General features: G+C 38.2%; 1 protein-coding gene and 1 long non-coding RNA gene across 2 annotated transcripts in view; one reads left to right on the forward strand and one right to left on the reverse strand.

Moving 5' to 3' along the window:
- LOC138067645 (uncharacterized) overlaps positions 1 to 24838 on the forward strand; it is a 68253-nt gene that overhangs the window by 20025 nt on the left and 23390 nt on the right. The gene's annotated exons all lie outside the window — the stretch shown is intronic.
- Positions 1333 to 17086, reverse strand: CYBRD1 (cytochrome b reductase 1). Its single transcript, XM_068948613.1, has 4 exons — positions 16837 to 17086; positions 9632 to 9840; positions 7120 to 7274; positions 1333 to 6924 (listed from the first exon to the last, which is right to left on the reverse strand). Exons 1-4 carry the CDS (start codon positions 17021 to 17023, stop codon positions 6624 to 6626), a joined length of 852 nt encoding a protein of 283 aa, XP_068804714.1. The 5' UTR covers positions 17024 to 17086; the 3' UTR covers positions 1333 to 6623.

Consider the following 24838-nt stretch of genomic DNA (forward strand, 5'->3'; position numbering starts at 1 on the left):
AGGAACAAACAAAAGTCAGAGATTCAAATAACACTTTACTATCTCTAAAGTCCCTTAACAACTCTGGAAGCAACTCTTACCTATGGTTATATTCAAAGTCAAGTAACACCAATGTGAGGGCTCTGAATGCCTGATATAGTTTGGGAAGAGCTGTCTGCCTGTATTGCCTATGAGCTTTCCCTCATTTATTTGAAGATAGGATAGTAGTGTTTAGGTTCACTAGCCAGGGCCACATCCCACAGTACCCAAGCAAGGGAGCAGGGCAGGTCCAGAGATGCCAGCCAGGTTCCACCAAGAGTCCAGATCATCAGACAAATTTCATAGTGACAAGGTAGCTCCAAGGTTAGGCCAGAACATCAATCCACAGGTCAGGGTCAAATCTGGTGAGGGTAAGTGGGGTGCACACAGTGCAATGAATGCCAGGCAGGTTGAGTGACAAGGTCCAGTCAGCAGGGCCCATGGCCAGGGAGGGAGACAGCTGTGTCTGAACTGGAGACCCGTGCTCTTACAGTGTAACTCAGGGAGGGTACGAAGGCCCCTGGCTGAGCTGAAATTGGGCTCCAGGGCCCATGGGCAAGGGTGGGGGTGGGGGACCCAGGTAAGACTGGTCAGAGCCATTAAGGCCTTTTAGTGCATTGAGGGCCCTGACAATTGTAACTATTCATTAGAAGACATGCATTTGGGACAAGGTAAAATGATCTCAGGGGCTATGTCTAATTTAATTTTTGTTGGAAGTTCCTCGTAACAGATGCAGTAATAACAGCAGTGAACATTCATGTAGATTGTCTTATATTTTTACTCCTGTCCTTTACATCTGCTCAGAAACAGTAGCCGGTCAGCATTAGTGCTTCCATTGCCACAGTGATTCACGAATTAGCCTTTTACTGCAACAGCAATCGATGTTTTTAACAAACAGATCAGTGCTCAAGCTGTTAGGATGGATTATATCTATATTGGGAGTCTTTTAACATAGTATTTCTACCAGATGCAGTAGTGGTGGAGTAAGGTACAGGAAAATCAGAATTCCACTGAATTTTACCACTTTATTGACCTAAACATGAATCATTAATTCTGTGGAAAAAACCACAATGCTCTGACTACATTAGCATTCCCACTGTCACCATAAAATCAGTGTCATTGGTTAGCTGTAGGAGAAAAAATATCTTTCAGTATAAACATAGCCTCAGAGGACAAGCAAGCAAGTCAGATCAGGAAGTAGCACCATACCATGTACAGAATAACTTTCAGTGGTTTGAACAAGCATATGTCAGCAAACATGCTTACATCATCAGTTTTCACAAACAGAATAAAGTAGGAACAGAAACTGTTAGCATAGGTCAGAGGGGAAAACTTTATTTTGTATTATTTGAAATTGGCACAAATGTTCATTTTTTCAAAGTGAAAATTTTAAAGAGACAAATTTTATGTAAGACTGCAAGATCAAATGGCAAAAGCATTAGAAGTCCCTATTTTTTTATAATTCTTGCTACTTTTCTCTTATATATGAGCTTGTCCCTAAACTTTCATGCTCTCATGTTCTCTTTATTCCTTCTTTTAACTAAGCTTATACTCACACAGAAGTTACAAAACAGCAGTTTAAGAAGTCTGAAGTAGAGCACAGTAATGAACAATTTCCACAGCCAGAGAGATGAAGTATATTTTAAGTGTCTCTTTTAAAAGAAAATAAAACTAAATATATACCTTCTGACATGATTGCGTTTTATGTCTACTAACATTTTTATTTTATTTAAAGGCACATAAGCCAAATCATACTGTATGATTTAAAGCAACGATAGACTAGCATCTGACAGAGGCAGTTTTGGTAGCGCTTGCCACCTAGCGGATCACTACTTGAATACATATATAATTAAAAGGACCAGCCTCTTACAAAACATTTGAAAATCTGATTAATCACATTATTTAATAATATCTGGCAAACTTTGAATACTGTTAGATGGAAATTTTTTTGTTGGAATGAAATACTAGTGAAAATTGAAAGGAAAATTGCAAACATTTCTATGCCTAAATAGCCAGTTAGTTCACTCCTGACAGAGACAGGGTGAGAGCCAATGAGTAGTCAGTACACATGACTAGGCAGTTTGGACATGACTGTACGCTCAAGCCCCAAGCTGACATACGTTGGTGTAGTCTGTGATGATCACATTTGCCAAAGGTAAGTGAGCTCATTGAAATTTATGCCAATTGTTTCTACTTCTTCTGTCAGAGCTAGCTGTAGCCTTGTTGGCGTTGTTGTTTTAAAAGTTCTGATATCTGTACAGTAATAGTTGAATTTACTCATTTTACCTCCTCTCTTCTATTATTTGCATTACTTGCAATGGTTGACTAGTTGGTTGACTTAGACTCCAGTCCTTCCTGTACAGTAATTTTCCCTTCATTATTGCCCACTAGATTTACAGAGATCAAAAGCGTTCATCATACTGTCATACAATGCAGAAAGCAGTTCAGAAGTTACAAGGCTTCCATCAAGAATTAGCAAAAAACATTTCTCAACACAAATGCAGTCCTTCTACCAAAATTTTGAGTCCCTACTTCCAAGTATGTTTATAATTGAGCTTCATTATGAATAGTATATGGAATACTTAGAATATTTAAAGAAATATTTTAAGAAATATTCTTACCTGTTTTCAAAAAAAAGTAATCAAGATAATAATTTGATCTTTTACCAAATTAAAAAAGTTGTGACTTAGTGACATAATATAATTCTGTACTCCATGGTATCATAAGCTTGAAAAATCATTTTTATTAACATACAAAAAAGAATAAGGAAATAGACATTGTAACTGAACATTTGTTTTAATCTACAAATATGTATTGCAAGTGACAAAACAATAAAATAATTCTTTAAGTCTTTGTGAACAGGCAGAAACAGAGGAAAGAATTTTATAAAATGGAAACAAAACTGTCTTCTGAAATAGAAAATATTTGGCAATATCTTTTAGTCTCAATAAAATTTCCATGTACACAAGTAATCTGTATTTACAGTATCATATGCAATCTTCTTGATTACATGAAGTAAAAAGTGTACATGAAACTGTACATTCAATTTTAAAATCTAGTTCATACCATAATTTCTCAGTTTCATTAATGTTGGAACAAAACAGTTCTGCTTCTGTGCCCAGTACTGCAAGACAGCATGTAAATACATTAAAAATAATTCTTTTTTCAGACATCTTATAAAAAATAGTAATTTTATATTAGGTTTTGTAACTTCCTATGTTTTTATAGAAACACAAACTTGGAATGTAAGCTGTACAATCATGTTCCTGTAAAAACATAACAATTTAGAAGATTCCAAAACATCCATAAAAATGCTGATAAAAAAGCTAGAGTTCTAACTTCCACTTATATATTTGAAAATATACTTTTTTAGTTTCCATGTTGCTACTCCTGCATGTAACTGCAAGTTCTATGGAAGAAAAGCCGACAGAAGGCCACTTTGAGAAACAGATTTAGGATTATCTGTTTTTTTTCTAAAAAGATAACTCTCCAAAGTCCTTCATATTTTATTTAGCATTTGAACTAACCTCATACTTTGTAAGGATACTTGCAAAGATTTTTTTTAATTGGTTTGGAACAGAAACCAAAAGCCTATAGCATGCAAGCCTATTTTAAATTGTACACACCAAGGTCAAGAAAGTTTTAGGAGCTCAGAGCTACTGCATCTTGGGGAGACCTTCCAAAGTCCAAAGGAGCCAGAAGCCCCTGCATCATGCACATCAGATATCACTGATTATCCGTGTGATACCGTAATTTCCCAGAATGGAACTTCCCACCTCCCTGTGAGTTTCCACCAGCATGTTTAACCTCAAATTTGAAAAAGAAAAGTACAGCCTGGCAGATTACCCTTGAAAGGCTGCCAATCCTTGGTTTACAATGAGTTTTGTATCATCAGAATAGAGAAGAGAAGAAATGGCACCATTCTTTCTTGAAGTATCATTACTCTTGGGTAGTGAGAACAGCATAATTATTACTATAGCTTAACTTTAACAGCATATAGAACTATTCACCTAAAAGTTGTTGATTTCAATACATACAAGTCACTGATGAATCAAGGAAATCACAGAATTTTGGGTTTTTTTCCAGTATATTGTACGGTTAGAGTGTCTTCCAGAACAATCCCTGTACATGTGGCTACCTTGCACACAAACACATGCTTTTATTAGATGAGTTAGTACCATGCAAGGATTGAATGAACTCATTTCGTAAGTGGATGAAACACCATAACAGGGTAATACATGCCAATTTAAAATGTTGTTGCCTGTATTGCACCTGTTGTGAACTGAATAAATGAACTCATACTGCAGAAGTGTTAACAGAGCACCTCTCGTGAACACTAAGTGTGCATCCACCAACTGGATTCCACTAAAAAAACATAGACTTGTCTGAGCAGAATATAAAAGAGCACAGGAAAACAAAATAGCAGTTGAGCATTCTCTAGAAGCTCTAGTCTTCCTCTTCCTGCTTAATAGACAATATATAAATTTATAGTTGGATGCGTAACATAATAATGTCCTGTCAGTTGCACACTAATGTCATGTCAAAAGAGCACTCCCAATTTTCTCTCAAAAAGTCATTGTCATTGCTATTTGGATTTTATGCAGAAGCTGCTCAGAACACTTTTAGGGAAGGCATAATTTTGTGGAACTTGAAAAAAATATCCTTGAAAAACAGGGAAAAAGCAGTTCAGTCCATTGTACACAATAGGATAGTATTTCCTTCTCTCATATCTACATTCTACATGAAAGCATTTAATAGCAGATATTTTCTCAAACTTTATACAAATGCTAGATGGCTCCCAGTCATCCACACACATATGTAAGTGATGACGTAGCACTAGAGGATGTAGCCCTTGAGTACCAAGTGGTACAGCAGAAAAAAATTTCTAATAATTTACTATGCTAGCTTCCTACACTGTACCTACCAAATAATTAAATGTTATTACAAAGCAAATAACAGGACCTGAGATGTGCTTTGTCAAAGGAGATCCAAAATAATGCATAACCAAAATTGTTTATACTAATGCAACATTTTGAAGTAGAAAAATTACGTATTTGCCAAAGTTTAATGTGTTTGAATGTTTTAAAAAGCGGAAGTAAATGAAAATTAATGTAGTCTTTAAAAAAGTAGGAAATGGTACGCTATCTGAAATATTATGCAGAGTTCTTTGCAACATGATTAGTGGTAAATTTGGAACAGCTATTGCAGTTATCAAGATGACTTTAGTAGGCTCTGCAGCTTTTGTAAGAGATCATAATAGAAAGGCTCATCACTTTGAACATGTGCAATCAAAACAGTCTGTTATAATTATTCTTCAATGGTAGTAAAAAATAAAAGTATTGCTTATATTTGTGGAAAAAAAAAAGAGTAAGAGTAATACATTAATACTCTGATTATTAAAACAAGCTATAAAAGTAAAGTGCCACAACCGACTCAAGTAGCATTATTTAACATCTTAATTTTTAAATAAGAAAAGTTTATATGGTTTGATTATAGAGTTAAGTTTGTCTTCACCCCTGTAACAAAAATGATTGATGCCAGTGCAAAGATACCAAAACTGGCTTTCAGTTAGCTGGTAACATTTTCATCACATCAGCAAAGTGCCACTCTTCTTGGGAGAAAACATTTCTCACTTCAAGCTCCACTCTTCTGTGAGACTGCTTACCAGTCTACTCTGGTTTCCAATTTCCTAATTTCTAGTCTAGTGTCATGAATCAAGAGAAACTGTACCACCAAATCCAGATAGTAAATACTGCCTTCTGGGATCAAAGAAAGACTTGATTTAAGTGATGTTTATATTTTTCAGTGTGTATCTATAGCTGTCCAAATAAGACAAATTCTGCCTTCACTATCTTACCATTTCCTTAGATCTCAGTAACAATCACCCATATCCAAAGCTAAATGCTGTTTCTATACAATGTACTTGGTAGAGTTGTTTAAAAAGAAATTAACATTTAAAATCTGATTAAAAGACTTAAATGTTTTTTAAAAGCAACATGATAGTTCATGAAAACTTCAGGCAAACTATTTCATTTCTTTATCTGAATTCAATATCTGAGGCCAGAAATATTTACAGTGCAACTCTGCAAAGTGCTGAGTGACCTCAGATCCCACAGATTTTAGCAGCTGGTGAGAGGATTCATCAGCTTGAGAGATCAAGCCTTTTAGAAAGTGAACATTATCAGAAAAATTATGTGCTAACAGTTAAATTCTGTTCTCTGATATACCTTTACAACTCTTGCTCATACCTGTAAGATAGTTCAGAAAAAAAAATTAGTCTCAATAACTTTTCATAACTATGAAGGAGATACAAGCATTAAATTTAGAAGTGATGTGGAAAACATTTTCCTATTAGATCTATTTTTAAAAGCATTAAATTTGGCATGTTCTTCATTTCAGCTCTCATTTATTTAATGAGGATTAAACATGAACCAATATAATGTATTTGAGACTTACTGGAATTTAAATTCATATGCAGAAAACTTGAATACCTTTGAGCAAGCCTGACTGAAAATGAAACCCCAACCTATTTCTATATCAATAAAACTGCATGAGAAGGACTATTTTTTGGCAACATAGTAATACAGTTATACTGTATATTTGCTTTACATAGTTGATCGTTGGCCTGCTTCATCAAGTTTGAGGTTTCGTTTTCTGGCTGCTTCACTATTGAAGCCCACGTCAGATCTATCTGCATTACTACAATCTGTCATTGTGGACTCTGCTTCTGTGCCTTCGGGGGTCCCTCCATTGCGCCGTGAAACTTCAGGAAGCTCTTCTGGTGGGCGTTTCCAATGGGGCCTGCTTGCCATCCACAGAACAAGCGCACCAAATATTACAATCAAAAGACCAAGACAGTTGACAAAAATTGCTTCCGGTGGGGATGTACTATATGCAGGATTTTTCCTTTGGAAGGGGAAAAAAAGACAATTTTTAAATGACAATTCTGATCTAAAAACAGCAGTCCTTTGCTAGGCAAGATGTCTTTTTAAAACAAAACAAAACAATGACTCAAAACTAGACTGTTACTATTCTGTGCAAAAGGGAGTTTAGTTTGCAATGAATAAATTTAATGAACACATGAAAAAAAAAAACACTTACAGTGAAAATATAAGCTTTTCTGTGATTCCCATGAGAGCCGATGCAATCACTGTTGCAAAGATGAGGAGGCCCGAATAAGTATGTATTGGCATGAGAGCAGCTCGAAGCGGAACTGGAGCAAAAGGGAGTAGAAAGACAGCAAAACCCAGGAGAAGCTAAACACGAAAAAGATGCAGAGATAAAAAATAATTAATTAATTTAAATCAAAAAATTTAAATTAATTACAATTAAACATGCTGCACTTCTCAAGCAGATTAAAAAACATCAGAAAAATTCCATTTTGAGATGTCTTCAGGTACAAATATAGTATGAATTGACATTTTCATTTTTGAATGTGTTACCCTTAAATACTAAGACCAAAACAATAATTCTAGCTTAGCACCTGGGAAACAGACATGAAATATTTTGTAAATAATCTGACCTAATACCAGTATCCAAACTGAGTAGTAAGGATAAAACCAAAACCAAACTGAGTATTGGAAAAACAAAGTTTCAGTGACACTAATTTAGTAATACGTCAAAGGTGTGACTAGCTACATTTTAACTATCCCTTCAATTTCTCTTTAATTTCAATTTCTCTTCTCCCCTTTTGTTATAGGTTTACACAGAAAGGAACATCAGAAGGCAGTTTCACCTTCTGTCTTCTGTGGACTATAGAATTTCACCTTGTTACAGCTTTGGTTATATTGGTACATGCCTTTAGAATGGCATTGGTCTATACCTGAATATATAAATGAGGTGATGTTTACAGAGCGAAGGTGTGTGGGGGTGGAGGGAAGTTGTTCAGGAGCCAGAAGTCCTCCCATTAGCCCTCACTGTGTGGTGGATAACCCATCACGTCACGTGGTTTCAGTTACAGACTTGCCCAGTCACATTGAGGCTGCATCCCATCTTCAGTTTGTCCCATCATTACTTACTCCTGCTGCTAAATTAGAAATAGTGCATGAATTTTTAAATTAATCTTGCTTTAACTTCCAGCCTTACTCCTTGTTCTGTTTTTCCGTGCTGGATTAAAGAGCCTTGTATTTTCTCCCTAGGAAGCTTTTTAATACACTGTAATCAAGTCATCTCTTAATCTTCTTTTAGATCTAACAGTTGGGGCATTTTAAGTCTTTCACTGGAAGACAGTTTTTCTAGCTCTCATATTACTTTTCCAGCTTTTCTTTGTACTTTTGTAAATGTTAAAAAATTGAAAAAAATGTATTCCATATTCTACAGTATTTCATATTGGTCTCACTAATGCAACATATAGAGGTAAAAATAGTCTCTTATAAACAGATTTATTTTTCCTGTTGTCACAGCATCATGGAAACTCATTTTGAGATTCAAGTCCACTTTGAATACCTCTTTTCAGAGACATTGCTTTTCAAAGACAGTCTCCATTTTACGTTTCTGCCCTATTCTTAAATGTATAAATGTGTGCTGTGCTTTATTAACATACATCTGGCTTCAGTACAATATATTTACATTTCTGTTCTTGCAGATATAATATTATATGAGCATCTTCTCAAGAATACCACTAAGAACTATTACTTTTATATTCTGACTTTTGGAGGGAAAATATTTACAGTGAAATTTACTGTTTTTACTCTTGTCATGTTTACACATCAATTTTTAGATCAACATACCACTTCTGGCAAATGCAAAGCGTCTTGTCTATTAACAGAAATACTACTTTATTAGTCCTTTCTAGTAATAATTTTCAATCACTTTACAAAATCCTGTAAAGTCTCTGACTGTAGACTTACATCCCAGTTTGGAAGAAGTAATACCACAGTTCTATGGACAAGGCATTGAGTTAAGTGACATTGATCATGTTCATAGTAGCAAAACGAGAAGCAGATTGAAGATCAGCAGACCCAGCAGTAACTTGTTCACATGTCTAAGCCTTTAGATCTGCACTGCCCCATGTTGCACTTGTTCTGTCTTGGTGCCAAGAAGTGACAACCTAAAACTATACTAATTGAAAAAAAAAGGCACAACAGTAATTCAGCTGAGAACTTCTTAGTAAAAGCTCTAAATATATTTAAATAAGCTGTTGACAAACCAAATCACTTATTTCTCATTAAAAAAAAAAAAAGATAGATTGTGGTTTTGTAAATGAAAACATTCTTCCATAGTGTTTTTTCAAAACAATCTAAGAATCCATTAGAACCATGATACCAGTCCACAGATTCAATAGTTCTCATCTGGTTATCACCAAAATAAGAGATATGTGGCAGTTTTGCTTTAACTTCAGCAGTTTATAGAGCTTAAAAACACACTACTGTGAACCCGAAGAGTAAATAAACTGCAATTATCCCAACAAATAAATAAAATATGCTTTAAAGTACATTTTTCTTTGAAGTCAAGGATCCAGTGTTTGCACATTTATATGCTAATTTGCCAAATCACAGAATGTAAAATGGGTAACCCAATAGCTAGAGCATATTTGTGAGGGCCTGCTGTACCTGAATTATTTAACACATTCTTAAACTTTACAACCTGCTTATAAGTAAAGTAAAATTCTGACCTGAAGAGAATAAAATATAACAGCAGTCAGCCCAATCCAGCTGTGCAGACTGTACATGTTAGGAATGTTCCTGGCATTGTGGTATTCAAACACGGCTACCATAGAAACAATTGCAAGAATCATAGCTATGGTATTTAACCCAGCATGGATGAACTTCATCAGGAGTTTGCTGCATTTCCAGGTCCAGGGCAATCTGTACACAATAATGGCTGAGGAAAGAACAAAAACAAGATTTCATGCCTTATAGGATAACTTCTCTAAGATTTTAATAATCATGCATCATGCAAATCATTCCAATATAAATTACAGGAAAATCAACCAACCCTTTAGACCTCTAAAAAAGTCGGTTAAAAAGGTTTTTCTCCTACACAACCTAACGTATAACATATTCCAAATATACAAGTGAGGCTTAAATACAGTTTTTAGGGAGATTTCTTCCTAAGTTTAGAACATTTTAGATGTATTTAAAAAAACAAAACTAAACAACAGCATTGTCTATTTCCAATTAAGGCCCCATTCCTTAAATTGATTGAACTGGGATTATGTGTAGGAGTTTGATTTTTCTACTAGTCCAGTTGGAAGAATAAGGCCCAATTCTTTTACCCAGAAAATCACTTACTGGGGAAGGCTGCAAGCATGTTTTTATATTCATTCTTTTTGCCAGTCTTGAATGCTGCTATCAAGTAAGTGCATAGATATTTATATGACTTATCTACTACATAAATATTAATAGGACTATTTTAAAGGAGAACATGCTAGTCACTGAGTTTAAGGGAATCATAATCTCACTCTTAAAAACAAAGGATTTGGCAAATAAAACACTTCAAACTTAATCTTAGATGAATGTAAGTTTTTTGCCTATATGATCATATATAATACTAGCAGGCTGTGTTTTGTCCAGTCTGAACAAAACAACAGTTTCTAAACAGTGAACTAACTCCACATGGCCCAGGAGGACAACTTAGTGCAGAGCTGCTTCTTGCCAAGCCCTGTCCCTTCCACAACTGGCCCTCACATCCCTCTGCCTCAGGTGCTTTCCACAGGGGGATACGTGGATCAGACCACGCGACTGAAGCCCCAGGTACATCTTACTACAAACCAGTAGTACTTCCAGATGTGCAACAACATATAAGTATATTCAGGTAATAGGGGACAAATATTTACGTGCTCGGTCACTTGACAAAAAAAGACCAGTGCCCACACACCCATCAGTCTTTCTAGTCTTTCTAGAGCAGAAAGACTGAGCTTTATTCATCTGGTTCATCAAATCCTCATTTAAGGTTTCTGGTTATGAAATTACATTCAAATCCCCCTACATAATTAGCTATACTAAAACCAGAGAATAGAACGTATTCAGGTTTTAAAATGTTTCTGTTCCAAACATTCAGAAACACATTACTATGTGCACCAGATAAGAAAATACAAAGATGAAGAATTTACGTAAGTGGTTCTCATGCTTTCCTCATTACTTCTCCATAACCTTAGCTTTTTTAAAATATTACTTATTCTGTATGTTGTGCTGAATACTAACAAATGACAAATTAATTTTAAAATTCTATTTATACATACATTTTTTTACTTGGATGCATGCCAGAAAGTGTAATACCCTACTAAACAATTCACAAAGAAAACTCTGTTTGCAAGTGGAATTTCCAGACTACAAGCAGATTTTAAATCAATATATACTTTTACACACTGTGTGTATATATAGTACTGGAATGGAAGCGACCCCTAGAATATTTAAATATATAGAACACTTAGATAGTTCTCAGCTTTCTATTTTTAAAAAGTGGTACTAGTAAATCAGAATTAGGAAGATGGAAGCCTATGTCAAGACAGTTTGAGAGTAGTCAAACTATAAGATATGTATTTATTTCTGTGATTCAACACATCATACTTATGATTACCTCCAACAGTTCTCCAAAAGTTATAAAAGATAACCTCATATCTTATTAATATTGAAATAACTGCCTGCATCAGACCACTATTATAAATTAATTTAATACAAATAATTATGATTACTAGTTTTGTACAGCATGTATGCCACAAGACACCAATCAAGCCTCAATATCGCATGAAGGGATTTGAAACTGTATGATAGAAAAGCAATGAATACAGACTGAGGACTTGGATGCTTGTTAATAAAACCATGAGTTAGCATGTTATATACCGTAGCCCAGGCCAAACGCGTAATAGTATGCTTTGGTTTAATCTTCTTTCACTGAGGGCTATGTATGAAGTTATACACTGCGACTTGACAAATCTGATGGTCTACCACTGTCAGAAGAGATAGTCCCATTTCCCTACTACCACCTTTGCCCCCTATCTGACTGTGCTCTCCTCAACTTTGTCACAACCGTTGTGTGTCTGACCAGCAGGAGGGAGCCAGACACTAGGGCACAGAGGGAAGAGGAGGAGGAACTGACAGGAAGAGGGACCTTCCACTTTCAGTGGTGCGATCTCTTAAAGACTGGCTCAGCAAGAGGTAAAAGCATATACATAGTTAAAGCATTTATATTTGTTCAGGTGACAGGCTAAAGTAGTCCTGTGAAGAACTCTCTTTAGTACAGCCTCTCTACTCTTAGAAGATCTGAGATTATTTAAGACCAGGCATCCTTAGACACAGACTCTTTACTCTGATGTCACTCCTGTTATGAGCTCCGATTTTAAAGGATGTCACGTAGGACAATATGATTTTGCAACATCTTGTATTTGGTGTGAAACATCTGTTCCTCACCAAACATACACAGGAAAATCTGAAGTTAGCTTTCCAGGACTTCTGGCTGCCATGTGCTGTGGGGAGGTGTAAAGGACTGCTCATGAGAACCCTTCCACCCCACCAAAGTCACGCAGCCTGGCTCTGTGAGTCTGCATGCACTGCCACAACAGCTCACAGCTGCCAGAAGGGGAATGTTACTTTTTACTCCTCCCATTTCCTCTCCTGCTCCTTCATGGATGACCCTGTTGCTTACTTTCTGCCAGTTCTGGACGCCTGCTGGCTTCTTTTGAGAACCACTTTAACACTAAAATGGACAAAATGAACCCAACAGAAAAGTGCCCATTTATGATTTCAGTGGGGCTCAAACTAAGCTTGTCACAAAAGCTGCCCTTTCACAGCTTGCCTGTGATGAGACCCTGGCAGCTCAGCAGTTGCTCGCCCTTCAGAGTCTCGAGAATTCTACAGCCCATCAGCTGCTAGAAACTCCAGGAGTTTGCTATTTTTCCTTTGAACAGACGTTGTGTTATGTTCAAAAAAGAGGTAATAAAGATGTTTGTCAGGTAACTCAGAGCAAGCATTATCCTTAGATGTGATTTAAAGATGAAAGAATGTTTACTTCTAAGAGATTTGCATTACGGGAAAAGAATTGCAATAAGATGATATAAGAAAACACCTTATGAAAATTATATTTAACACCGAAGATCTTCTGATCTTCTTGAACTGCTCCACCATCTCAGGTAACTTGTGAAGCTAGCTAGTCAGACATTATAACCTATTCCAAGGGATGACACTTCTTGGGTAAATCTTAGAGCATCATCCTTTTTGCAGCTATTGTTAGATGGTTGCCTTAGTCACTCAGAGCAGTTAGTCTGGGCATTTTGCACCTTCTCTAGCCAAGGATGGAAGGACCCAGTGTTACTCATTTGCTCTTTAAAATGCAGTCAAATAATCAGTTGAGCCAATCCAGTCGCTTACTGCTGCAAAAGGGGGTAACTTCCCTCCAATATTTTCCCCTTCTTGCTTTTGTGCATTGTCCACCTTCTCCCTTCCCCTATCTATGGCACTTCTGAGAGACCCTTTGTGAAATCAGTTCAATTTGTTAATCCAGCAGAACCTGAACTTTTTGAAGGGTGTTTTGTTTTTCTGCTGGGTGAGGTAATTCATTTTTTGGGTCTGACAAGCACGAGAATTGGCACAAAGAAAAAGTGGCAGGAAGATGAAGCCAGAGCCAAGGAGAAAGCTAAAAGGAATAGAGGAAAAAAGTAGGACTTTTTCAGTTGGAGTGAGCTGTTAGATTGTTTCATACACCTATGTAATTTCATCCATGCGGAAGAAATTTAAATGACTCTAGAACATTACATGGTAATATGGTAGACTAGGACCTTTTCTTTCTCCTTTTCTTTAAGATCTCTTAAGTAACACCCCTGTTGTATTCCTTTATTAATATATTCCTGGCCTTAGGCTACATCCTCTTGTTTACAGCCTGTTTAAAATATAAGTTATATGATATTTATAAATGATATATGACGAGAAATATTAATTGTGCAAATATCTTCCAAGATTTATAATGTCAGCTTTGCTGACTTTGTTATATAGAGTTTATTTATGACTAATCAGCACAGAAGGACTGATCTGAAGATGGGAGACAAAGACTGCCCCGTCCCTCCTTGTTCTGACTCTGTTCAGTTTTCTGCAACCCCCAAAACAACCATGCTGCTCCTCAGTCTCCAGCAGAGACTGTCATATCTTTGTAGAAAAAACCTTGCTTTGTTAGGTGAGCAAAGAGATAAGAAATCCTCAAAAATTATTTATCCCCAATTATGTCTTGATGACTCCCATATTTAGTCCTTTGGGAGGGTGCTAAACATTATGATTTGCATGGCAAACATGAAATGGCACACTAATTCTGCTTTGGAGCATGCCCTGGTGCCTAAAGTCATTGTCCAACATTTCCACATATAAAATAAGACATTTATTTACTCATTTAACCTATTCTATCGCACTACTATTCCTTCAAGCTATTCTTAAAACACATATTTTCCTCATATTTTTTTCCTTTTTTTTTTTTTTCCCCAAAAATGTTGCTGTACTAACATATACTAGGACTTTTATTACCTGTGTTTTTCCCACTTTCAGTTTAGAAATCTTCTGGACAATTACCATGCACAGACATTGCTTTGCCACATATCATTTACCTATGCACTGATCCACAATAGTAAATATTAATATTACCATGCTTGCAGCTTTTCCTCTGATTAACATGAGGCTTGTAATGCTTTTGTTAGGGCACATCTACTTCCCCATATCCACATTACTATAGTCATCCTCTCTGCCTTATATAGACCAACAATACATTTCTATTCCTATTTGTGTGAACGTTACTGTACCCAAAAAACAAATGATTATTTGATTATTACTTCAAATTCTGTTTATCATTTTACCAAGATATTTATTCAGTTATTCCTTACTATTTTTAACTAGTTAAAGATTTTACTTCATTTTATGATATGTCTGCAAAGAGGTATGCTATCACACAGACTCATCCAGATTACTTTGAATTCGATGGCAGACTTCTGTCAGCTAATCCAATGTCACATCCACAGTGGAATCTTATCTGTTGATATTTCATCTCATTTAGTATGATCTTCCTTCTGTCTCTACCTTTGCTTTTCTTGTTATATGATAGGAATTCCTACTCCAAATAATGCTCTATTATCAATTAATTTTTTGTATATGATCCTTTTCTCCAGCTATGGTGAACTTTTCTTTACCTTGCAAATATCCTTACATACATATGGCTTGAAGCAATATCCTTACTGAGATGTGGGGGGAAAACTAAGTTTCCAGAGGAAAAAAAAGAAAAGGTGCAGGAAGACCTTCTGCAGAAAATCTCCCTCTATTTTCTGCAAAAGTCTGTGTTTGTAAAAAAAAAAGAAAAAAAAATCTGTAATTTCATATCCTGGTGAAGTCAATAGGTGTTTTTTTATTGCTTTACTTATTTATAACCTAAAATTACATTTCACATGACCTATTGGGCAATATTATATAAAGCAACATAAAAATATTGTTCATTGCTCACAAATAACACATAACTTTAAGCCACAGAGCTCCGAACCCCACTCCCACTGAAAAAATGAAATATGTAATGTACGTTCAAATCACAAAAGTCCCTACATAAGGCAAAACTAGATGGTCTCCACTCCGTGTGCATGTTCCAGCCTCGAAGTGGTGGGGCTGCTGCCAGGGAGCGAGCGCACATGTGTTCCAAACAACATGTTCCACTGGAATGAATGTCCAGATGTGCTGGACAAGTTTCCTGGCTGGATGAATGCAGTGTGTCATTCACCAGTGAAGCAAATGTAAATAAGGTTATTAAAAATGAAATTGTAAGTTAACTCCTCCTATTACAAAGAAAAAGTTCTCCTGTTTACATTTATACTCTAAGTCTCCGGGCACTCTTCATTACTTAAGAATAGTGAAATCGTCCCCTCACCTTTCTGCAGAAAAATCAGTGGTAAAAACATGGAGGATTTCCACTGTTCTTCTTGGCAATATTTATTTGCCCTGCTTGGAGACATTAGTAATGTTTCACTTAATTCTCTTCCTGTTGAAACTAACAAGAATTTTGTCACTGGCTTTATGGGAAATTATTGCTAGAGTTGCTATCTCTCTCAGTTTGCCCCATTTGTTTTAATGCATTTATTTTCACCCCTAAATTTCAAGATTTTTAAGGTACAGTCCAGTGCCTTTATTTTTCCAATGTTTAGCTTTAGTTTAAATCTATTCACAGGCATAGCTAGGTTAGCACCTCTGTGGGCTTCTCTCATTCTCTGGTTTTAAACTTTACTAAAGAGTAGTGGATTTTTCTTCTTTCCTAAACTGAAATAATTTATGAACTATATCACCTGAACTTTCTTCTGTTTGCTGGGAATAACACTGACAGAAGAAAAATAGTTCAAAATCCAACAATCCTATCAGGCCCCAGCAGCAACCCTTGCACTTAAGACATAACACGCTAACCTAGCACGAAACCCTTTCCTGGACCTAGCTTCAGCGGTGCTGAACTTTCCTTTCTCCTCCCGGGACTTGGGAGGGCGAGCCGGAGAGAAGAAGAAGGGAGAAACTTTCCTAAGGCAGCATTTCTGCCATTTCGGTTCTCAACTTGCATAAATTCAGGCTAACTAGGAAAACACGCCTCGCAAGCATTGCTCCAAGCGCAAGGAAACCCCAGGCCAGGGTAAACAAGTGGTCGCAGAGAAAAACATACACAGCAGCTTCGGCTTATTACAAAAGACCCTTTGTGCCTTCTCCTCTCGGGAGGGGCGCTGGTCTCCCTAAACTGCACCGCCGCTGCCCCGCGGCCGCGGTGCGCAGCGGTGCCAAGAGCCGCCGGACGGCGCGGGGCGGCCCCGCAGCTCCCCGCGCGCCCCCAGCCCCGGCGGCCCCCGCTCCGCGCCCCGCCCCGCGCCCCCGGCCCCGCGCCCACCGATGCCCTGGATGAAGACGAAGCCGGTGACGATGAGGACCGGGTGCCAGTTGAACTCCCCCGCGCCCCCGTCCCAGCTGAGCCCCTCGCGGTAGTGGAAGACCCAGACGAGGGAGAAGATGACGGACACGAAGCCGACCAGCAGCGCCGAGACCAGCAGCACCAAGAACCGCCCGTAGTCCTCCATCTTCGGGGCCCCCTGCGCGGCACGGCCGCCGCCGCCGCCGCCGCCGCCGCCGCCGCCAGGGCAGGGCGGGGCCGGGGGCGGGGCCGGGGGGCGGGGCGGGGCGGGCGCCCGCGCTGACCGCCTGCCCCCGCCCCGCGGCCGCCGGGCCGGGCCGGGCCGGGCCGAGCGGGGGCGGGGCGGGGCGGGGCGGGGCGGCCGCGGGCAGCCGGCCACGCCCTGCCCTGGCGGCGGCGGCCGTTGCTGCGGCCGCGAGCCCAACGGGCGCCGGGCGGCCCCTACGGCGGCCGGCAGCTTTCCAAACGCGCCGCAACGCACCCGCATCTGGGGGGGCTGTTGCCCCTGAGGGCAGCTGCTGCCCCTTGCCCTCAGCGTGGCTTCTCGGCGCTGCTGTTTAACGACGAGTTCTGGGTTTTTTTTTTTTTTCCTAACGTAGTTTTTACAAACTTGACAAGTTGTTCTTTCCTTCACGTTCTGAACGCTGAATTACAAGTGGCCTCTCTGTGCCAGCCCGGCCCAGGCCGCTGCCCCTGGCTCCCTGCTGGAGCAAGGCAGTTCACCATTTGACGGTTTTGGACGTTTGGGAGGCAGTGAACGGTTGAAGGTTTTGGACGTTCGGTGCTAGTGGGGCTTGGTGGATGTGGTGACCGCGGGTACTAACAGGCAAGGAGTTTATGGACCTGCTATAAAGATAAACCCAAGCAGTCACAAGCTGCGAGAGATAAAGGAACGCTAGCATGACAGAGATAACATGCAGAAAATGCAGGCTTAAAGAGAAGCGCCTGACTTGGAGATGCTCACCAATGCACTTGGGGCACACTTTTTGAGGTGACGATCCTCTTTAGCTCCCTTTGGATTCACTGAGCATTGCAAATGTAAAACAGATATTACGTTTCCTACATGGACTCTGGCCCCCTTACATAAAAGTATTTGGGTCTTATTCTGCTCAGTGTCACAAGACATACCAAACTTAGGCAATTTAGTTACATGAGAGAGCAGAAACAGGAAGCTGGCCGCCAGAGTGAAAAGAGACGCCAAAGGCAATGCTGTGTGTGGGCGGAAGTGGGAAGGATGCACCCTTGACTCCCCAAACCACACATCAGAACCAGAGGAACAGAAAGGAAATGAGGGAAACTCTCTGCAGCTGTTTTTGCTTTGCGTGGGATCGGCGTAGTAGTGAGGTGCGACCATGGTAGCCTGCGTTCTGAGGAAGGAGCCTGTCACGGCTTGCGTGGCTTACTGTGTGTATTCACATCAGGGATCGTCTGTCCTGGGACTGTTGTGATTTAAATCTACGTGACGCCAATAACACCAAAACATCAGATGTTAACAGTGTCGTGGCTGCCTTGTGCAATATAACATAGCACAATTTAGGATATCCCAGGCAAGTCCCACTGTGCCCCATCTGTGCTTGTCTTGCCTAGTTTTCCCCTTCTGCAGCGCTAAGGCTGTCTGCACAATCTCTCCGCACTGCCAGGAGGAAAGCAAAGTGACTGGAGGCAGACGAGGCTCTTCCTTTCCCCAGCAATGCACTACAGCTCTAAAACTAAAGCAGAGGTCCATGGATCCCTGGAGAGGACAGGTGAAGAAAGTGTTGTTCTGGGGTGGATGTTTTGCACCTTCAGCTGAGACAGGGAAGAGGAGAGGTCCAAGACTCCTACTGCTCCTTTGCACAGAAGCCTCTGTCATGGGCTGTTTCTCCGTGACCAGGTATTTCTCCCTACACACATCTACCTGTCCAACCTGAGGGCAGAGCAGGGGTTGGTAACAGCAGAACGACCCTCAATCCCGGCTTCTGAAGAAACTATGCTGATCTAGTACTCACAGGATTGGTAAGATTACAATACTTGTTATGATTTATTTATTTAGTGTCAGTATTCTGCAAGATTCAAATGGTATTGTCCATGTCATTAACCTGCTATATTTTTGTTGTATGATGTAGGGAGGGTTTACCAATATAGCTAAACTACACATTTAGTAAAAGGCATCTGAGAAAGTGTTTATGTGGTAATATATTACCATATATATGATACTATAATAATTTTAAAATATTTTGTTACACCACTGTATTACCAGCAAAGCTTGGACATAGCTTATGTCAAGACAATGCCCTCATTTCATTCCCTGTGTTCTTCTTCATAACTAGTATCATTACCAAAGTAATAACATCCTCTCACAGGAAATCATGTCGGGCAGAGATTACATTTCTCTGGACCCTTGGCAAATATACTTACACCAGCAAAACACACAGTAAAAATCTTACTTTAGGCCTTTCAGTTCTGGGCAGCTGGGCAGAGTAACGCATATCTTTGCATATCTGTAAGAATCAGCTTGTATTTATAAAAAGAGACGGTACTCTCTTCATTCATCCAAATAATGTATTAAAGGCTGATTATTCTGAAAACAGTCGTATGCATAGATTTACGTGGTGCAAAAAAACCTGTTACTGAAGCCATGAGATTGATCACCCAAGTTAGTATGTCTGATGATATCTGCACAATCAGGAATTGGCAGATACAACAATATTGTTTCTTAGTGAAGATACTAAACTCAGTTACTAATCTTTGTAGCTGTGTTACAGTGTACAGTGTGCCATTTAAGGAATGACACAAACAATTCCATATGTTAGGGCAGGGTTGTGGGGTAGCATTTCATTTATATTGTTATTGTTTTCCAAAAAACAGTGCTGGAGGACGTTATGTAAGTAGAATCAGGTACTTATTAACACGTTAACTGAGGTTGCTTGAGATGTCGTATAACATGTGAATATAGGACCAGCTTGTGCACCACATTTGGATAAAAATGTGACTATAGCCCAGCAATCTTATGAGGCATGAACTGTTTTCAGGAATACTGTGGTCCATTCACAATTTAAGGGCAGTGATAGGCTCTGTCTGACAGATTTTGTGAGTGCAGGACCTGAACTCCAACTCCCTGTCTCTGATAGTTTTAGTTCAGATACTGAGTTTCACACTGGAGTAACTGAGTCCTGGCCCTTGTTTCCTTCTGCCAATTTTGCTGTTGGACAATAACTTCTGCCAAAGGACTGGAATGTTAATTTCTTAACAACTGCAGCAAGAGTCACAAGGACTTGTCAAAACTGTAAGCATCAGTATTATTTTCCTTAAAGCAGCGGAAGCACAAGTGTATTTCCATTCTGCTGTCTATCTTAAGGAGATACTAGCCTGTGACAGAGGGTCTGAGAGAATAACAGCACCTGAAGCCATCTTAAAAGTTACAGCATGAATTAGTAGGGCTCATCTGTTGATATCCCCAGTGTAAGACATTCTTAAATCAGTCTAACTGTACTGATAGTACAGTGATTTAGCTGAAAGCTTATGAACAGTTAAATTGATATATACCTTGTGGATAGATCAGGCTTGAGTATTTGTTTACAACTTCTTTCTCTTCTTAGAGTTGCAAACAAATATTTAAGGTTGAGTATAAATTGGCATATCACATTCTTGAATCTACAGAAAATCTGAGATAATAGCTTTAACAGGTATGAACTGCCTCACTCCCGACAGTCATCCCATCATGGAATTTAGTGTCCTCTTAAGGACACCATAGAACTCACATTTTTTCCCATGGTGTCATCATTTTACTGAGAAGAATGGGCATTTGCGGTATATTTTTGCTGTTCTGGGGTCAGCAAATCAGTGCTTGCTCCCTTGCTTTCCAATTAATTAGATTATAATCAGCAATTCTTGTAGTGCTCTATGGAGCTAGGTGATAATGTTTGAGATTGTTTGAAATTGTTATTGCTGTAAGAATAGGATGGTAAACAATCTTCATTCAGCAACTTATTTCACTGAAATTTCTAGATGCCTATGAGGTGATACTTGAATATTTTCTGAAAGTAACCTAAGATTTAAAAAAAAACACATTGTTTTTACGTTAAAATGTATGACTGGATAGTGTACTGTAATATGAAAGTTTTGTGCAACTCATTTAGCATGACATTTATAACTTTTCCCCTCATAGCAATGGGATTATAGTAAACTCATGCCAGCAGAAGGTTTTCCCCATGCTGTATCACATCACTCTTATACTCAGTGCTTATAGTTTGTTATCATAGCAACTGTTGATTAAATTTGTGCTGTGATTTTGATATTCGCATTTACTCTCCAACTACTAATCTGATTCAGCCAGAAGTATCTGGACATCCAGTTCCTGTCAAGTTGTTTTTACACTGCTTTTTTATGTTGCTGTTACAGAAATTACTAAAAACCATTTTCTGCTTTTCCAGTATATTTAGTCATCTTGATGAATGAGGTAAGAGCTGGAACTACAAAAATGCATTGCTATACTTACTACAAGGACAGATTTAGGTTTGTTGTTTTGTCTGAAGGAATGACTTTCTTACATTGTAGAAATAGCTAGAGGGAGGAGAGAAATTTGATAATAAGGAGTCCTTCAGCCTAGCAAAGAAAACAAAACCAAAAATGCAGTGGCAGCATATTGCAAATAGAGCAATTAACAATGAAGGCACACATTTTAATTAATAAATTGAATGAGATTGTAGTAGATTCTTCCTTAGTGCAGTTTTTCATACCCACTTTTCAAAAAATTTTCTCCTATGCAAGCAGGTATCAGTTCAAAGAAATTTCATGACTGATGTGTTTGTGTTATACCTGAGATCTGATTAGTTGATCAAAATCGTTTCTGCTAGGCATTCCCATGGTATTTAATATCTTTCTTGGAATCCCAGCTACCAATCGAGAAATTATATAAGTAAGCTCCTCTCCTCTCCCGCCCTCCCCTCTTCCATGACAAAAACATGAAGGTAAATACACTTAAATGAGAAAATGTAAGGCAAATAAAAAGACCAGGAATCCATTTTTCTTTTTAAATACTATCTTGTAGCAAATCTCCTGACTATTTTGGTTTTGATTCATTATGACTGCTAAATGCTTGGGGTTGACAATTCCAGGAGCTTGCAATAGCATTAAATATCTCAAATGCCCGCTAGCAGAGAAAGGGAGCACACAAACCTTAAGACAATTCCAAAAAGAGGCATAGAAGAGTCTATTGCAGGAAAGTAAGAGAGGGAAGTGGAAAAAACAAAACAAAACAAAACAGAATTGCCAGAGAGACAACAGGGCAGGCTAGCCAGATACATAACTTGATAGATTAGACTAATTCTGTCAAATCATTATTCAGTAGCTTTTTCCTTTTCTGTAGATTATTCAGCTGGCTCTGAGGCTTGTCAAATGTAGTAGGCTATGTCCAAACAGATATTCAACACTCTACTTTTTTGGTATTTGATTAGTTTACTTTTAAAATATATGTGGTCTTATAAATTCATTAACTGTTTCAGAGGAAAAATGCAGTTCGCTCTAGCAAGTCTTAGTCTTTGAGCTGATGGATGTCTCATGTTCCAAATGAGACTTGAAAAATAAAGAAAACAGTTTTATGGAACTGAAAATAGTTTCAGTAAAGTATCTGACATTTCAAACCTACTACTTACTAAAGTGTTAGAAACATCTATGTAGAGACTGGAAAGCCAAGCCAAGTGGAGTGGGATGCAGATGTATTTCTTCATTATTCTTCCTAGTCTCTGCTTATTCTAAAAACAGACACTGCACTCTGGTAATTTAGAGAAAAAACTTGACTTGAACATCATTTCTACAATGATGGTTTGCTTTAATTTGAGGGATTTAATGTGACCTGCTCTCAGGATTTAAGTGGTTGCTCATTCTAGTGACAATGCTAACTGAAACATCAATGTTTTTTAAGTTTTGCAAGTCAAAGCATGTAAGAGAGGGTGACGATCTAAACACTCCATTTTCTTTCTGATGAATGCACTCATGCATGAGCTTCCAAGGATGCCAGATTATCATTAACTCATGAGAGAAGTAGGTCATCTCAAATTTATATTTGTTAAAAGTTTACAAAGTTTTCTGTGGCTTGTTTAAATGAAATTAATCTATATATTCTTTATTTCAAGCCAACACATAATAAAATCATAAATCTGCCCCTTATGCACAAAAAAAGGTTATATGGCACAGTACAGTATTTATACATCTTGGGGCATTTTTACATGCTTGTAAAAAATCATTTTATCTATAGCTCTCAATCCTTTACTCATTGTCTTTTAAACAATCAAATATCTCTTGTTGTATTTTCAAAAACTGGTGTTTAGTTAAAGAATATCTATGAAGTTTCCAGATTTATGTTGAAATGTTACAGATTCCAAAGTATCAGTTTCATAGTGCTTGTTAGTTTCATGCATGGAATCACAAAAATGTTACATATAATTCCACAGAAAGGATTTTTAGGCCCCCAAACTTGTCCATTCTTTCCAGTTGTATGAGCTGGTCTAATAAAACGCATTTCGTCTCCCTATAACCTACAAACTCACATAAAATAAATATTTCTTTTAACCTATCTTTACTTATCTAAACCTAATCCTGCAAATTGCAAAATACTTAGAACATTCAATAACAATAACAAGCACAAAATTTCATTGAACTGAAATATGAACAGCAAGAGTACATTTTATGAGCTAACCATGAACAAATTATTTATTTTTAAAGTAGAACTGAAGAAATTTAAAAGCTTACAAAGTGTTAAATAAGCAAACTAGATCGAGCAAAATAAAGTGTACTTTATGGAAATCTGTAATATAGACAAAGATTTCAGGGAGCACAATTAGTAAACCCCACCTGCATTTCTCGTTTCTTTTTCTTCCACCTCTTTTTGCCCATTTGATACAGACATAGAACAGATAATAAATAAGTCAGAGGGGATTGCATGTGTACTTGGGGGTGGGAACTCTGCACTGTGCAGATGACTATGGAGGCCTGAATTATGAATTTAGTAATCTGTTTGGGACATTAACCCCTATTGGCATAAAAATGAGACTGGCTCGTTTGGGAGGATTTCAAGACTCTTGGATTAGTGAACACTTCCTTTTGCATTACCATGGGTAGGTGCCACAGCAGTTCATGATCTCTCTTCTTTTACAGAGCCTCCCTCTCCTAGAGCATATTCATACTTTTCCAGTATAGCACCAAATCCGTCACTTTGATGCTCTCTCTTAGCAGTTCTTTCAGAACATCATCCAATATGCGCTTCTTTCTTTCTGTCACTGAACTGTCAGGTATAGCACTAGGATGACTGTGACTTCAGACTTGGAAACGCCTGTAAAACGCATACACAAAAGAGTTATTCATGACTGACTTTGAAGAGGCAGAAATGGACTCCTTCCCATATTATTCCTCTAGTACGTAGCTTCTGCAACTTCTATCACTGTTGCTACATCATTCACATATTTTTAGGGCAGCAGCCTAGAGATAGTACATGGACGTTTATCTAAGCAAACACAGCGTATCATCATAGCTAATTATTTTGTGCTTTTGATGTTACATTTTAAAAATAGGAAACGTTTCTAATTTCCAGTGATCAGCAGCTGACTTGTCAGAGCTATAGTTGGAACGAGGTTAGAGTCTCTTTTACCAGCTACAACTTTATCTCTGTTTTTCCGTGCTGGACAAGTCATTGTCCAAAACTTAGAACAGGACATTCCAAACTAGTTACAGTCTCCTTCAAAACATTTGGAGAAGCTTTTCAGAAGCCTGATAGCTATTCATCATATAAACAAACAAAACTGCTGAGATAGTCCAGCCAGGTTTGTCTTAACAGCGATCTGTTGTGAAAACTTTAGAAATATCCCTTCTCAGGAGTATCTTACCAGGAGTAATACTGACAAGTGAGTTTAATTAATTTGTATTTGAATGGCACTAACAAGCCAGAACACTCTTTTTACTATTTTTTGCACTGAATAACCACGTCACTTTTGCTTTTGAGGGCCTT

This window comes from Struthio camelus, chromosome 6, assembly GCF_040807025.1.
Source record: "Struthio camelus isolate bStrCam1 chromosome 6, bStrCam1.hap1, whole genome shotgun sequence".
Classification (NCBI taxonomy): Eukaryota; Metazoa; Chordata; class Aves; order Struthioniformes; family Struthionidae; genus Struthio; species Struthio camelus.

What these genes read in the sequence shown, in the direction of transcription:
- CYBRD1 (XM_068948613.1), bottom strand. Translation starts at nt 17,023, where the DNA reads ATGGAGGACTACGGGCGGTTCTTGGTGCTGCTGGTCTCGGCGCTGCTG. An exon ending in CGTCTTCATCCAGGGCATCG is followed by an intron (nt 9,841 to 16,836) that starts GTGGGCGCGGGG and finishes TTCTTTCCTCAG; the next exon opens with CCATTATTGTGTACAGATTG. An exon ending in GAAAAGCTTATATTTTCACT is followed by an intron (nt 6,925 to 7,119) that starts GTAAGTGTTTTT and finishes CCCCTTCCAAAG; the next exon opens with GAAAAATCCTGCATATAGTA.